Source organism: Hibiscus syriacus, unplaced genomic scaffold, assembly GCF_006381635.1.
Source record: "Hibiscus syriacus cultivar Baekdansim isolate YM2019G1 unplaced genomic scaffold, ASM638163v2 tig00111331_pilon, whole genome shotgun sequence".
NCBI lineage: Eukaryota > Viridiplantae > Streptophyta > Magnoliopsida > Malvales > Malvaceae > Hibiscus > Hibiscus syriacus.
The window spans coordinates 461,716-477,167 of record NW_024063060.1 but is presented as its reverse complement, the minus strand read 5'-3'; the positions used below and the strand labels follow the sequence as shown (position 1 = coordinate 477,167).

At 35.5% G+C, this 15,452-nt stretch overlaps 1 protein-coding gene across 1 annotated transcript; it reads left to right on the top strand.

Moving 5' to 3' along the window:
• The first annotated feature begins 14,274 nt into the window (after positions 1–14,274).
• Positions 14,275–15,007, top strand: LOC120158869. The gene is made up of 2 exons (XM_039169599.1): positions 14,275–14,452; positions 14,751–15,007. Exons 1-2 carry the CDS (start codon positions 14,275–14,277, stop codon positions 15,005–15,007), a joined length of 435 nt encoding a protein of 144 aa, XP_039025530.1.
• Positions 15,008–15,452: the final 445 nt, after the last annotated feature.

Genomic DNA, 15,452 nt, shown 5'->3' with positions numbered 1-15,452 from the left:
AGTACTTTGTTGATGTACTCAGCCTGTGATAACATCAAAGTCCCTGACTTTGTGTCTCTCTTAATCCTCATCCCAAGAATCTGCTTTACAGCGCCCAGATCCTTCATAGTAATCTGCTTTGACAATTCTTGCTTCAAGTTTATAATCTCTTGCATGTTTGAGCCTACAACGAGCATGTCATCAACGTACAACAATAAAATAATGAAGCTATTATCGAACCTCTTGATGTAGAAACCTCATACCAGGTTTTTGTTTCCTGCCTCTACGAAGCCTTCTGGCTGCCTCATATAGATTTCTTCCTCTAAATCACCATGAAGGAAAGCTGTCTTTACATCTAACTGCTCAAGATGTAAATTATCTGCAGCTACAATTTTCAACACCAATCTAATTGTGGACAGTTTTACGACTGGAGAGAAAATTTCATTGTAGTCAATACATTCCTTTTGTTGAAAGACATTCCTTTTGTTGAAAGCCTTTGACAACCAATCTTGCTTTTTAGTGTTTACTCCCATCATGCTCTTCTTTGATCCTGTAAATCCACTTGTTATGGAGTGCTTTCTTGCCTAGTGGTAATTCAGCTAGTTCCCATGTCTGATTTGACATAAGCGAGTCAATCTCATCTTTCATGGAAGACTCCCACTTGACTGAATCCTCCACTTGCATTACTTCATCATAGCACTCTGGTTCACCATTATCAGTCAGCAACAAGTAGTGCAAAGAAAGAGAATACCGCTGGGTTGGTTTAGGAATTCTGGAGGAGCATCTTAGTTCTGGTGTGCTTGGTTCTTCTTGAACTGCTTCAGGATTGATCTGGACATCATTTCCAGAAATCTCCTCAAACTCAGCAAATTCCTTTGTTTCAGCTTTGGTATTGGAGCTGCTTGATTCTATAGTTGATATGTCTTTGTACATCACATTCTCATTGAAAATGACTTCTCTGCTTCTGATGATCTTTCGATTTTCATAGTCCCAAAACCGATAACCGAACTTATCACCGCCATAACCAACAAAGGCACATTTGTTGGACTTAGCACTAAGTTTACTTCTTTCAGTAGAGTCTATGTGTACATAAGAAATACAACCAAACACTCTTAAGTGTGAAAAATTTATTTATTTCTTGCTCCAAACTTCCTCTGGTATTCTGCCATCTAAAGGAACTGAGGGCCCACGGTTGACCAGGTAAGCTGCAGTGTTGATAGCTTCAGCCCATAGAAATTTGGGCAATCCGACATGTATCATCATGCTTCTGGCACGTTCATTCAAAGTTCTGTTCATGCGTTCTGTTACGCCATTCTGTTGCGGTGTCATGGGAACTGTTGTCTCCATCTTGATCCCATTGTTTGCACAGAAATCTCTGAATCTTCTGTTTCTGTACTCTCCTCCATTGTCAGACCTCAGCCGCTTGACTTTCAGACTAGTCTCGTTTTCCACCATGGCCTTCTATTTTCTGAAGGTATCAAAGACTTTTGATTTCTTCTTCAGAAAATAAACCCACACCTTCCTTGTAGAATCATCGATGAAGGTGACATAATATAATGAGCCTGCAAGAGATGGAACTGGAGATGGTCCCCATACATCAGTATGAACCAACTCTAACTTTTCAGCCTTGGGTGACTTACCAATCTTTGCAAAGCTGACTTTCTTTTGTTTTCCAAAGATGCAATCTTCGCATAGTCCAACATCTACATTCTTTAGATCCGACAGCTTCTCTTTTGATAAAAGTGTCTTCATCCCTTTCTCTCTCATATGACCAAGCCTTTGGTGCCATAGGTTTGATTTTCCATCAGCATCTGCTGCAGCAATGATATTCTCTAAATTTGAGGTTACATAGAGAGTACTAGTCTTCTTACCACGAGCAATTTAGATCCGACTTCTCTTTTGATAAAAGTGTCTTCATCCCTTTCTCTCTCATATGACCAAGTTTGGTGCCATAGGTTTGATTTTCCATCAGCATCTGCTGCAGCATGATATTCTCTAAATTTGAGGTTACATAGAGAGTACTAGTCTTCTTACCACGAGCAATGACGAGTGCTCCTTTGGTAATCTTCCATTCACAGCCTGAAAAGGTTGTACTATAACCTTCCCCATCAAGTTGTCCTACAGAAATCAGATTTCTTTTGAGGCCAGGAATATGTCTCACTCTTGTCAGCTTCCAGGTGGTTTGGTTTGGCAGCTTTAGTCGGATGTCTCCTTTTCCGACGATCTTCAATGTTTCATCACCAGTTAGATGAACCTTCCCAAAATCACCACTGACATAGTTCTCCATGATTTCTTGGCATGGGGTTGAGTGGAAAGATGCCCCTGATTCCAAGATCCATGATTCAATCGGACTGTTGACGCTTAGAATCATGGCATCACCTGTCTCCTCTATCATGTTTGCAGATTCCTGTGCGCCGGTATCTTTCTTCAGTGCTTGATAATCCCTTTTAAAGTGACACTTCTTACCACAATTATAAAATGTAAAATCTTTCTTTCCCATTCTTGATTTTCCCCGTCTGGATTTCAATCTACCAGATTTGAATTTCTTTCTAAAGTTCACCCTCTGGACTCCGTGTGCAAGGCTGAGGAGGTTGATGCTTCACCCGATTCTCTCTGTTGAATTTCTTCGCTCTGTACCAGATCCTGAACATCGTCGAATTTCAATTTACTATTTCCCGACGAGCTGTTAACTGCTGTAACAGTAGCATTCCAACTGTCTGGTAGTGATGATAAGAGAATTAATGCTCGAACTTCATCATCAAATTCAATTTCCACGGAACTCAACTGGAACTCAACTGGGTTGTGATTGTGTTGAGTTCATTCTGTTGTTGAGCCACTGATGCCCCTTTCGTCATCCGCAAATTGAATAATCGCCTCATCAAGTGAACTTTGTTTGAGGCTGATGGCTTCTCATACATACTGGAGAGAGCCGCCATAAGACCCTCCGCGATCTTTTCCTTTGCTATGTTGAAAGCAACATTGCGGGATAACGTCAGTCGGATAACTCCGAGGGCTTGTCTGTCGAGAAGAGCCCAATCTTCATTCTTCATGCCCTCTGGTTGCTTTCCTGAGAGATGTTGATATAGATTTTTCTGGTATAGAAAATCTTCAATATGCATCTTCCAAAAGCCAAAGTCCGCACCATCGAACTTTTCAATTTTCACCTTCCCTTTGTCTGCAGCCATCGTTTCCACTCGAATCTAGCTTCTTCGGATCGTTTCTGACAATTTGTGCGAACCACCGTGTATTATAACACCTCTGTCAACAAACTCGTATCGCCGACAAATTTTTTACTATTCACGAAATTCACTATTCACGTGAATAGTAATGAATAGTAACCTCACAAAAATTGACAAAATTCACAACCAAAAGCTCTGATTACCAGTTGTTGGGAATTAAACCGAGTATAAGTAATTTCCTTATAAACAGATTAGTACGAATGCGAAATAAAAGCGGAAAAATAATACCCGAAATTGATAACGGAGTTCAGCCAATTGTGCCTACGTCTCCGGACTGCTGCAGATCTTTTACTAAGAGAGAAAATTTACAGGTGTTTACAAAATACTCACTACTCACAAGAAAGCTCTCTAGTATTGGGAGAAAAAAACGATTTTTGGGATGATTTTGAAGCTAAATGAGCTAGGGTATTTATAGTTGAAACTTAGAGACTAATCTTTGAAAATATCCTAAAGTGCAATGACTCAATTTTGTAATTATCCCTATTACAAAATAATAATTAATTTAGCAGCCCATGTGATGCCATTTAGCAGCCCCTTTTCAAATCAAATTTGCAGCCAGCTTTGAAAAAATCAAAGCAACCGGTTGCCTTACCAAATTCAATTCAATAATTGGAACACTAGAAAAGTTTAGGGTCTACAAAAATCAAAAATGGTTTCTAAGGCACAATTACGTGTGAGGAAGTGTTAGCACCCACACCACGCTCGTAAAAAGATCATGAATGTTTTATCTCGACTTATGCATGCAATTAATGAACTTTTAGATTAATAAGGAATTTTAAGTTCTCAATAATACCTTTGAATTCCCTAACGGCTAAGAGAATCAAAATTATAATAAAAATCATAAAAATTCGTAAATTAATCTTTATAAAATCTCAGGGGCAAAGTCTTTCACTAGTGATTTCGAGCATTCTCCAACGTATAGAAGAATATTGAAATTTAATCCCACTCAAGAAGATACCCTGAATCATGCTAAAAAAAATCTCGGAATTTACAACACTTTAAAAACCTCAAAATTTTCTAACGTCTAAGAAAATTTAGAAATATTTCTCAAAGTCCGAAAATTCTCATGATATTTTTATGAAAGAAATCAAAGATATGTTCTCTAATTAAATAACTTTGTAATCCTCTAACATCTAGAAAGATATCAAATGTCCAATTAATTCGAAAACATACCCCTTTTAAAATAATGTGACAAAAATATTAAAAATGCATGACATGTTTTTTTAATCTAAATGCAACAAAATAAACGAGCACAACACAAAAAGGGTTCACTAACATTCACTAAGTCTCTAATACCTAAAACGAATAGAATAAATAACGGGATACGAACTAAAAAAAGATTTAAAAGTTCTAACTCATTCAATGTCTAGAACAAGAAAGGCTCTCTTTTGATACTTCATTTTATTAAATAAAATATTAATAGCAAAGTAATTTTTAGTAAGTATGAAGTAAATTCAAAATTTTCAATTTGCCTAACATCTAAGACAAACCAAATCTCTTTAAATGCTCTCTTTGTAGGAAATAAATATTAGTATTTTATGTGAACCAAAAATGAAATCGAAAGAATTTAATTTGTCTAACGTTTAGGAGAAGAAAATTTCCCTTCGGTTCATTTTTGCCCCGCTTTAAAAAATAATAAGTAAATTTACTATGTTTAGAAAAGGTAATGACTGGATGTTTCAATAAATGCTCATATCTACACCTTTAAAATATCAAATTGAAAATCATATTAGGTTACCAAAAATCAGATTATAAAGTTTGGTATTCAACAAGAACAATATCTATCAAGTGAGAAAGTACATATATGCATATAGAATAAAATATAATATATGAAAAATATTTACAAACATAAGGTTAATTAATAAAATAAATGATTAAATTGAAGCATACCAAATAGTCTAGGGACTAGATCCAAATTAATCATATAATTTACAAGGTAATGATCAAATTAAAAAAATCGAAACAAAGCATGCAAAAATCGGAATTAAGACAATGGCCTAAATACAAAAACACATTTAAGTTTGAGTGACTAGAGTGTGGTTATTCCATTTTACTAGACCTAAATTATATAACATACAAAACCGGGATATTTACATGATCAGGACGATAAGATAGTAATACTCGCAAACTAGTCACAACAAATGATCAAAGTGTATAAACACGATCATAGTACGGGGACTTGAGCAAGAATAAACAAAAAAAAACTAAACAATAATATGGGAAATAGCATAATAAGGGCATGTAAATTCAAAAATAGCACCAGTTAGTGACCAAAATAGAAAGGTTCGCATCAGTGTGAGTGACTTGTAATTAACCCTAAAGTATTAACATATATGTTATATTTTAACATGCTTTGGCTATCTCTAACATAAAACACACCCGAGCAGTATCCTTCTCCCTTTTCTTTTTTCTCCCCACTCCTTCTCTCGGCCAAAACCTTAGAAGCTCTCTGTTTCATTGCCGTCCACCAATTAACAGTGATCAACACCACCCAGATCATTGCTTTTCCTGACCGATGAAGGTCCAAAACCAAACCAAACAAAAAAAGTTCTTACTTTTCCCTATTTTCCTTCGATCGAGAGCAATGGAAGACCGTTATAATCGTAAATCGACGTTTTCCACTCTCCGACCATCACATATGGTGGCCAAATGAATCTAAACTAAGCCTAAAACCAACCAGAACTCCTCGATCTTCACTCTAAATGCCAAGTTCAAAACTAAGAATATTAAACCGACCTCTAAAGGCCTATGAACTTTACCCGATGCTTAAACTCCCGTCAACACTGGCGAACGAAGAAGACTCTGACGAGACCACGATGAGGACCGATAAAAAAACTAAACTCTATATTCTATTTATTTTCAAACGTAATAAGAAAAAGTTATTGGAAAAGAGTAAAGACTCGAGAGAGAAATGACCTTGAAATGTTGTATTGCTTTTCTGTTTATGGAGAAATAAACTTGGTTACAATCAATCTTTTCTGAATGGAGGGAGTATTGGTCACTATTTTTTTAATCTACTGAGAGCCCCCCTTCACATTAGCTTGCTTCGGGTTTTATAACAACCCAATATTACAATTAAAAATAAAAAAAATACATTTCATCTCTTTTGTGTGTGATCCTTGATCTGGTGATTTTAACTAATTTGGGAGCTGTTGGGCATGTTGCAGCAGTGGAATGCAGATGGCAGGGAGATGGTAGTATAGTGATGGCATGAACAACCGACTAATTTGCTAGTTACTCATTGTTGTTTTTAATTTTTACTTTTCCTATTTTTTGTTTATTATAATTAAATAATAAAATAAGATGGATAAAAATGATGATTACAGCTGCCCTCTTTGCTCGTTGTTATGAAATAGGAATATGAGAAAGATATAAAACACCAATTTTTATCTAGGTAGACTTCCAACAAAAATCTCGAGCTCCAAGATTTTCTTATTGTGAACTCTTCACTCTTTTGTAGAGGTAACTGCTGAGGTTGAACAAGCTCCCCTATATGAACTTCTTCTCCCTTGTTGTTTCTTTCTATATGGAAATGTCGATCCATTTTCTTTTGTGATGGATCAAAGGTTGAACATTCTCCTTTCATTATGAACTTCTCCCTTATCAGATGAGTTCTTCTCATTATAAACTCCCTACTGAACATGTTGATCCAACTCCTTCTGTGATGGAATCGAGTGAAACGATGATATTGATCCAACTCCTTCTGTGATGGAATTAAGCGAAACGATGATTCTGATCTAACTCATTCTGTGATGGATGAGCAAATGTTGAACAAGTTCTTCTCATTATGAACTTTTTCTCTCTTTTCGGACGAGCTCTTCTCATTAAGAACTCTATACTATAAATGTTGATCCTACTCCTTCTATGATGGAATTGATCTGTAAAAGAGTTATCATATGTTAGTGAAGATATATTTAACATACCCGAAGGTCTTGAAAAGATCCATTTTTCTAAAAATGAAGACGTGGACTAATTCTCCTCTCCAACATGAAATTGTGAATTAAAATATTTGCTGATCTTTTTGAGTTCCTGTCAAATATTCAAAATTTGATGAGAATAAATGAATATTTATGCTCATATTTTGCAAATGCCTAAATATGCATGTATGATGTCATTATAGTGTTATGAGTTTCATTGTCTTGTGCATCTTTGATTCATCATTTTTGCCAATTCTTTGCTCGAATCTTCATCTCTCATCGTAAGAGCGACCCTTTTCATATCTTCTTTGGGATTTTGCTTAAATGTCTTAAAGCACCTCTTTGCAACAAATGTTCTTCATGGATCTTTCCTTGATTCACTACCTTGTTTTTCAATCAAACGACTTGCCTCCATTCCTCTGAAAACTCCAATTTCCCATGTGTTGGTCTTATGGATCTACACCTCTGTATTTGAGCCTCTCACTTGGTTTTCCCTAATCTCATATATGATTGACTCATTTTGGAAATACTTTACTAGTCAAGAAACTTTGGAAATCGCTTTCTTACTTTTCAAAAATTTCAATTTTCGGAAAAGATTTAAATGAAAAACTTTGAAAATCGCTTTCTCATTTTTCAAAATATCATATGAAAACATCTTGCCCGAAAGTCTTATAGATGGCATGAAGACTTATCATCTTGTTCAAAAGACTTACAAATGACTCGAAGGATTTAATCATAATGCTTGAAAGACTTACTGATGGCCTGAAGGACTTAATCATCAAGAAACCTTTAAAAATCAAACTTGGTTTCTTTAAAAATTCATTTGAAAACATCATATCAATCGAGTAATCATCAGGAAACCTTTGAAAACCAAACTTTGGTTTCTTTAAAAATCATATCGGTTGGGTAATCATCAAGAAACCTTTAAAAATCAAAATTGGCTTATTTAAAAATCATTTGAAAACATCGTATCAGTCGTTTAACATGCCCCGCTTCAAATTAATGATTGTTTTATAGATTAGACTCCTCAATTCTTGAGGTTTTGCCGTTTTGAATGTAATTACCTCCATTTGATGCTTAAATTATGATTTTCTCTTCTTTCTCTTTTTCCCCTAAAAGATTTGTAATGATTATGCATCTATATATAAAAATATGAATGCAATTAAATGCATCTAAATATAATGCATGATGTTATTCATATATATGCAGCAATGTTGATCATCAATCTTCTTCTGGCTTCAAAGTAAAGAGCTCAATCTTCTTTCATTTGATCACTCTCAAATAGTATGACCTCAACATTAGTGCAACAACTTGTCAACCCAAACTTGCATCTTATAGACATTCATCTTGTGCTCATGTCCTCTCTATCTCTTGTCTTATATCTTTAAAAAAAATTCAGAATAAGCATTTTTTAACATCTTGAACACCGGGTTAGTGATCAAATTGTAAAACTTTAGAATTTAGTGGCTAATGTAGATAAATTGAAAAGTTCAGGGACTTAAATAAAAAAATTATAGGACTAAATAGAAAAGAATGATGATTTGAAGGGAAAAATGATAATTTGACCAGAAAATGAATTAAAAATGTGTATGAGTTAAGATATATACACATGGAGAGTTGAAAAAGGGGAAAGAAAATATCCAGAGTTCTCTTCATCCTTCTTACTTCTTCCAACTGTGCACCCAACTCAATTAAGGTGAGTTTCTTGCTAGCTTATTATTCATTGAATTCCAACCGTGCACCCTCTTATGCTTAAGGAAAGCTTAATTTGTCCTTAAACCAAAAGATGAAGAGGTTAGAAATGATTAAAGATAAGAGGGTGATAAGTGAAATCTTGGAAGAGAGTTAGTAAATAAAGTTTGAGACTAAATTTGACTTGGCATCAATTAAATTAAGAAGTATGAAGTGTTAGAAATGAAATTTGAACATGTTGTAAATTTAGTCAAATTCTTGGATTCAAGGTATAGGATGAGATTTTAAAGATAATGATGGTTTATATGGATAGAAGTTGATTGGAGTAAGGGTAGTTGAGTTTAATGGCATGATAAGGGCTCAAAATGGAAGGTTTAGATTGGTATTGGTGAATTTTCAGGTTTTAGGAATGATTTATGGGATATGAGTATCGGTACTGCTTCATCCAATACCGATACTTCAAGGGTAAATAAGTAATAATTGGGGTGTGGGTATCGATACTGGTTGAATAGTATCGACACCATAAGCTAAAATTTGACATGTTATTCAAGGGGTATTGATACCTAAAGGGGTAGTATCGATACCAAGGGTACCAATAGCATTAAGCTAGTATCGGTACCATTTTTGAAATAAGGATTATAGAATCGAAAATGGGTATCGATACCCAAGCTCGGTATCAATACCACAGCTAGGGAAGTATCGATACTATTCAAAAGTGAAAATTTGAATTAAGCCTTTCTTTTAGCTTAAGTTATTAAGGATCGAATTATAATACCTAGGATTCTGATATGCATATTAAATTTATGATTATGTAGATATCGAGCCTAAGCAAGTTCAGGAATAATCGAAGAGTTAGAAACGGTTGAGAGAGAGAAAAAGTCATAGAATTAATTCAAATCAAATGAGGCTAAGGTGAGTGCATATCATAGTTAGGATAAATGTTGTTTTATGGAAATAAGACTTGTGATAAGTCTATTTTCTATATTTGATTTCAAGATTCCATATTCATGTACATGGATATGTTAGGATTATAATGAGTAGATGTATAACTTATACATGCTTTAATATGATATGATATGTGATGTATGCAAAAATAAGAGAACAAATCTAAGCTATATGTTATAAGATAAGTGATCATATGTATACATGTGAAATATGAGATGTGGTTATATGTGAAATGATAGAAGAGATATGAAAATATGGAACGTATCAATATTTAAGCACATGTTATGTGATATGAGAGCCGTAGATATAATTGGCATGCCAAGATTCGAGGGTTCTATGTGGTCCTTCGAGATATATATGTATTCATTTGGAACATATATGCGGTTCTTCGGGACATATATGTGGTCCTTCAGGACAAAGTCTATGTGCCCCTAGTGGGAGTTTACACGAGATGTGGTGACAACATATGTGAACAACCTCAATGTACTCACGTACCTCAGGTTCTTAGTAATGTACACGGGCATACAAAAGATAAACCGAATGAAATACTTCATAAGAGGATATGTATTATTTGTACATTCCATGATTTTGTATGTTACGGTTGAGTAAGTATATGGAGATTATAATTTCATGTAGAGAATTATAGGATCGCATGTTATATTATGCCTCACTAAGTGTGTGACTTAGCGTGTGAGTGTTTCACACGTAGGCACCAAGAAACAGGAAGACCAGAGTTGAAGTCTAGGAAGGCAGCATCTCTTTGGAAGACGATTAGGTCATAAGTGATTTAAAATAGTATGCCATTTTGTTATAGTAATTATGTTGGCATGTAATAACATTTTAAATCATATATGCTCTAATCGATGTTGTAATCATTTTGATGGTATTTGTGTAAATTATTTCACAGTTGTTTTAATAAAATTTTAAATTTTATGAGATTTTGTAAAAGTAAACATTTTAAAAAGTCAATGTGACACCTAAGATTCGTATCTGGGTCAAGTACGGGTTGAGAGTGTTACATTTAATGGTATCAAAGCTAAGTTTTAGCCGATTCTAGGCATAAACCGAAGTTTATAATGTCTTTAAATGTATACAAGCTAACAAAATAGTGAGAACTTCTGATCTGATAGAATTATGAGTATGTTGTCTTGCTAATAGAACTATATGGTTATGTGTTATTAGATATCCGGACAAGATAGCTCCCAAAGTGAAACGGGAGATGATAGGCCCACTGAGAGTAGCAATTCATCTATTCTGGCCAGGCAAGGTGAATAACAGACACCTTTTGGAGTGCTTGTAAAAGATCAAGACATTTTCTTTAGGACGATGGATGATATTCTGATGCTTTTCCAACCTCCTTCCTCCTTAACTCAAAGAATGAATGTTGTGAAGGAGTTAAAGGGATTAAGAGCTCCAGAATTTAAGGGTGAAGTCGAGGAAGGTCATGTTGTTGTGGACATTTGGCTTAATGATATGAAGATAATGCTTGATGGGATCCACTGTTCTGATGTGGAGAAGCTGGATGACGTGGTCTCCTTGCTCCGAGGGTAATCGAGAATATGGTGGACCAATGTTATCCTGAGGATGACCAGTGATCAGGTTACTTGGTATATAAAAGATCAGTTTGTTCGACAGATGAAACAAGAGATTATGAATTTGAACCAATAGAATTGCACGGGTATGAATATGAGTGTGAGTTCAACAAGTTAAGTTGCTTTGCTGCCAAACTTATTCCGACGGAGAAGGATGCTTGTGAGTGGTTTATGGAGGTATAACATCCTCGATTAAAAGAGATGTTGACTGTGTTGAATCTTTCCTTATTCCAAGAAGTAGTTAATCGTGCTAAAGCTCTGGAAATAGCTCAGAATGAAAGCTTTGGAGATCAAAGAGCTTAAAAGTCTAAAAGAACGTGTTCTTTTTCTAGATTCTGGTTCTCGACCCTAGGCGAGATATGAGTTAGTTGCATCCTCTGCTAGAGGATCAAATTCGATGAGAGCTAGACAGACTCAGTCTGTAGGATCTGGAACTGGGAGAGCTAACTAGGGACAATCTAGACAGTGTCAACATTGAGGAAAAAAATTATCATGGGTTATGTAGAATGGTTTCTGGAGCTTGTTTCAAATGTAGGGACACTAAACATTTTATCCGGGATTGTCCAATGATGATCGGGGAGCCTGCACAGTCGGAGCGGTCTGTTTCGATGACTCAGAGAGGAAAGGGAAGAGGTAGAGGAAGAGGTCAACCTAAATCCTCTACTCAATAGGAGATATGCTCAACTGCTTGGGCTTATAATCTAAAGACTAATGACAATTGAGATGACCTAGAGATTATAGCATGTATTTTTCAATTATATGATAAGCGTGTTTTAGTATTGATTGATCTAGGTTATACATATTCTTACATTAGTAGTAAATTGATGAGGGAATTAAAAATTCAGTTAGATGCTACTAGTAGTGATGTGGTAGTGACAAATCTATTAGGGCATAGTGCTCGGGTAAATAAAGTGTGTCGGGGGTGTCCCATACAGATTCAGGGAATTGAATTCCCTGTTAATCTGATGGAATTACCCTTTGACAAATTCAAAGTGATACTGGAATGGACTGGTTATATCGTTATCATGCTAAATTCGATTGTATACAGAAGAAGGTAAACATTGATCAATTCAGAAGGTTTGGAAGTTATAATATTTAGTGAAAGATGGAATCCATTGGCAAATGTGATATCAGTGATGTCAGCAAAGAAGTTACTACTACAAGGATGTCAGGGTTTCATTGCTAATTTGCTGGATATTAGAACCAATGAGAAAGGGATTTAAAAAATTCCCATAGTCAGAGAGTTCCCAGATGTCTTTCGTGTAAAGTTGCCAGGTTTACCTCCAGATAGAGAAGTTGAATTTCAAATTGAGATATTGCTGGAACAACGCCTATTGCAATGGCACCATACAGAATGGCTCCAAAAGAGTTACAGGAGTTAAAGATTCAGTTACATGAATTGTTGGATAAAGGATTTATTAGGCCAAGTGTATCGCCCTGGGGAGCTCCAGTGTTGTTTGTCAAGAAGAAAGATGGTTCAATGCGTCTTTGTATTGATTATAGGCAGCTTAATAAGGTGATTATAAAGAATAAATATCCCCTCCCTAGAATTGACGATTTGTTTAATCAGTTAAAGAGAGCTTCAGTTTTCTCTAAGATCGATTTGCGGTCTGGATATCATCAATTAAATATTCATGAGAAAGATATTCTAAAAATGGCTTTTAGAATGAGATATGGTCACTATGAGTTCATTGTTATATCGTTTGGGGTTATAAATGCACCTGCTGCTTTTATGGACCCGATGAATAGAATGTTTCAACCCTATCTGGACAAGTTCGTAGTGGTTTTCATTGATGATATATTAGTGTATTCGAAGTCGGAAGAAGAGCATAGTACTAATCTGAAGATAGTTTTGCAGATTTTACGGGATAAGAAACTATATGCCAAATTATCTAAATGTGAGTTCTGGTTGAATAAAGTGACATTCCTTGAACATGTAATTTCTGCAGAAGGAATTCGAGTTGATCCCTAAAAGATAAAATCCATTCTAGAATAGGAAGTTCCAAAGAATGTTTCGGAAGTTCAAAGTTTTTTAGGCTAGCAGGTTATTATCGAAGGTTCATTAAGAACTTTTCGATGATAGCTTTACCCTTAACTAGGTTGATGAGAAAATATGTAAAATTTGCTTGGTCTCTGGAATACCAAGAAAGTTTTGAAATGTTGAAGAAAATTTTGATAGAATCTCCAATATTAGTTCAACCTGAGTCTGGTAAGAACTATGTGGTTTACAGTGACACGTCCCATAACGACTTGGGATGTGTACTAATTCAAAAAGGCAAAGTAGTGGCTTATAAGTCTAGACAATGGAAACCATATGTAAAGAAGTATCCAACGAATGATTTGGAGTTGGCTGTAGTAGTGTTTGCTCTTAAGATTTGACATCACTACTTATATGGTGAACGTTGTTACTTGTACACATATCATAAGAGCTTAAAGTATCTGATCACCCAGAAAAAGTTGAATTTAAGGCAGAGGAGATGGATTGAATTTATAAAGGATTATGATGTGGTAATCGATTTCCATCCTGGAAAAGCAAATGTGGTAGCGGATGCTTTAAGCCGAAAAACGTTTGCAGCCTTACGAGCTCTAAATGACAGGTTGTCATTAGATGCAGAGTGTGCAATATGTACAAAATTTAATCTTAAACCAACATGGTTGATTCAAATTAAATAATTGCAAAACAAAGATGAAAAGTGTTTGAAGAAGTTGCAACAAGTAAAGAATGAGGAGATGAAAGATTATGAGATCAAGTCTGATGGAAATCTATATTATCGATGGAGATTGGTAATTTTAGATGATGGTGAATTGAAGAATGATCTGTTAACAGAAGCTCACTGTAGCCCATTAACAATGCACCCTGGTGGAAACAAAATGTATATGGATCTCAAAAGTCGATATTGATGACCGAGAATGAAGAGGAATGTTACGAAATTTGTATCCAAGAGTTTAACTTGCCAGCAAGTTAAAGCTGAGCATCAGGTTCCATCAGGACTATTGCAACAAATGTCTATTCCTCAATGGACATGGGAGAATATGAAGATGGATTTTGTGACGGGGTTGTCATTGACTCTGAACAAAAGAGATTTGGGTGATCGTGGATAGATTAACCAAGTTAGCTCATTTTATTCATGTACGAGTTGATTTCTACATGGATAAGTATGTTGAATTGTATATCAGGGAGATTATACGATTGCATGGTGTACATGTTTCAATTATTTCTGATCGGGATCCTAGATTCACATCAAGGTTTTGGAAGACTTTACATGGAGCGTTAGGAACTTGATTGAACTTTAGCATAACATTTCATCCTCAAACCAATGGATAGTCCGAGCGGACTATCCAAATTCTAGAAGATATGTTAAGAGCTTTTGTGATCGAGTTTAAAGGATCTTGGGAAAAGTACTTGCCACTTGCCAAATTTGCTTACAATAATAGCTACCATTCAAGTATCCAGATGGCTCCCTATGAGGCTTTATATGGGAGAAAGTGTCGTATGCCCTTGAATTGGTACAAGCTGAAAGATCGAGAAGTTTTTGGTCATGAGTTGATTCAGGAGGTGGAAGAGAAAGTTCAAGTGGTTCAAAATAATCTTAAAGCAGCACCGGATAGACATAAATCATATGTTGATCTTAAAAAGAAATAGATTGAATTTCAAGTTGAAGATAAAGTGTTTCTAGAGGTATCTCCTTGGAAGAAGATGTTAATATTTGGATGAAAAGGAAAGCTTAGTTCCCAGTTTATTGGACCCTATGAGATCATTAAGAGAGTAGGACAAATGACATATCAATTAGCTTTTCCACCTGAAATGGAGAAGATTCATGATGTTTTCCACGTTTCAATGCTTCGGAGATATAGATCCGAGCATTCTCATATTGTGACACAAGAAGAACTAGAAGTTCGTCCTGATCTGACTTATCAGGAAGAATCGATACAAATTTTGGCTCATGAAATGAAACAGTTACGAAACAAGATGATTCCATTGGTTAAGGTGTTATGGAGGAATCACAAGGTAGAGGAAACAATGTGGGAACGTGAAGAGGACATGAGGAATCAGTACCCCCATCTCTTTGTGCAATGAAAATTCGAGG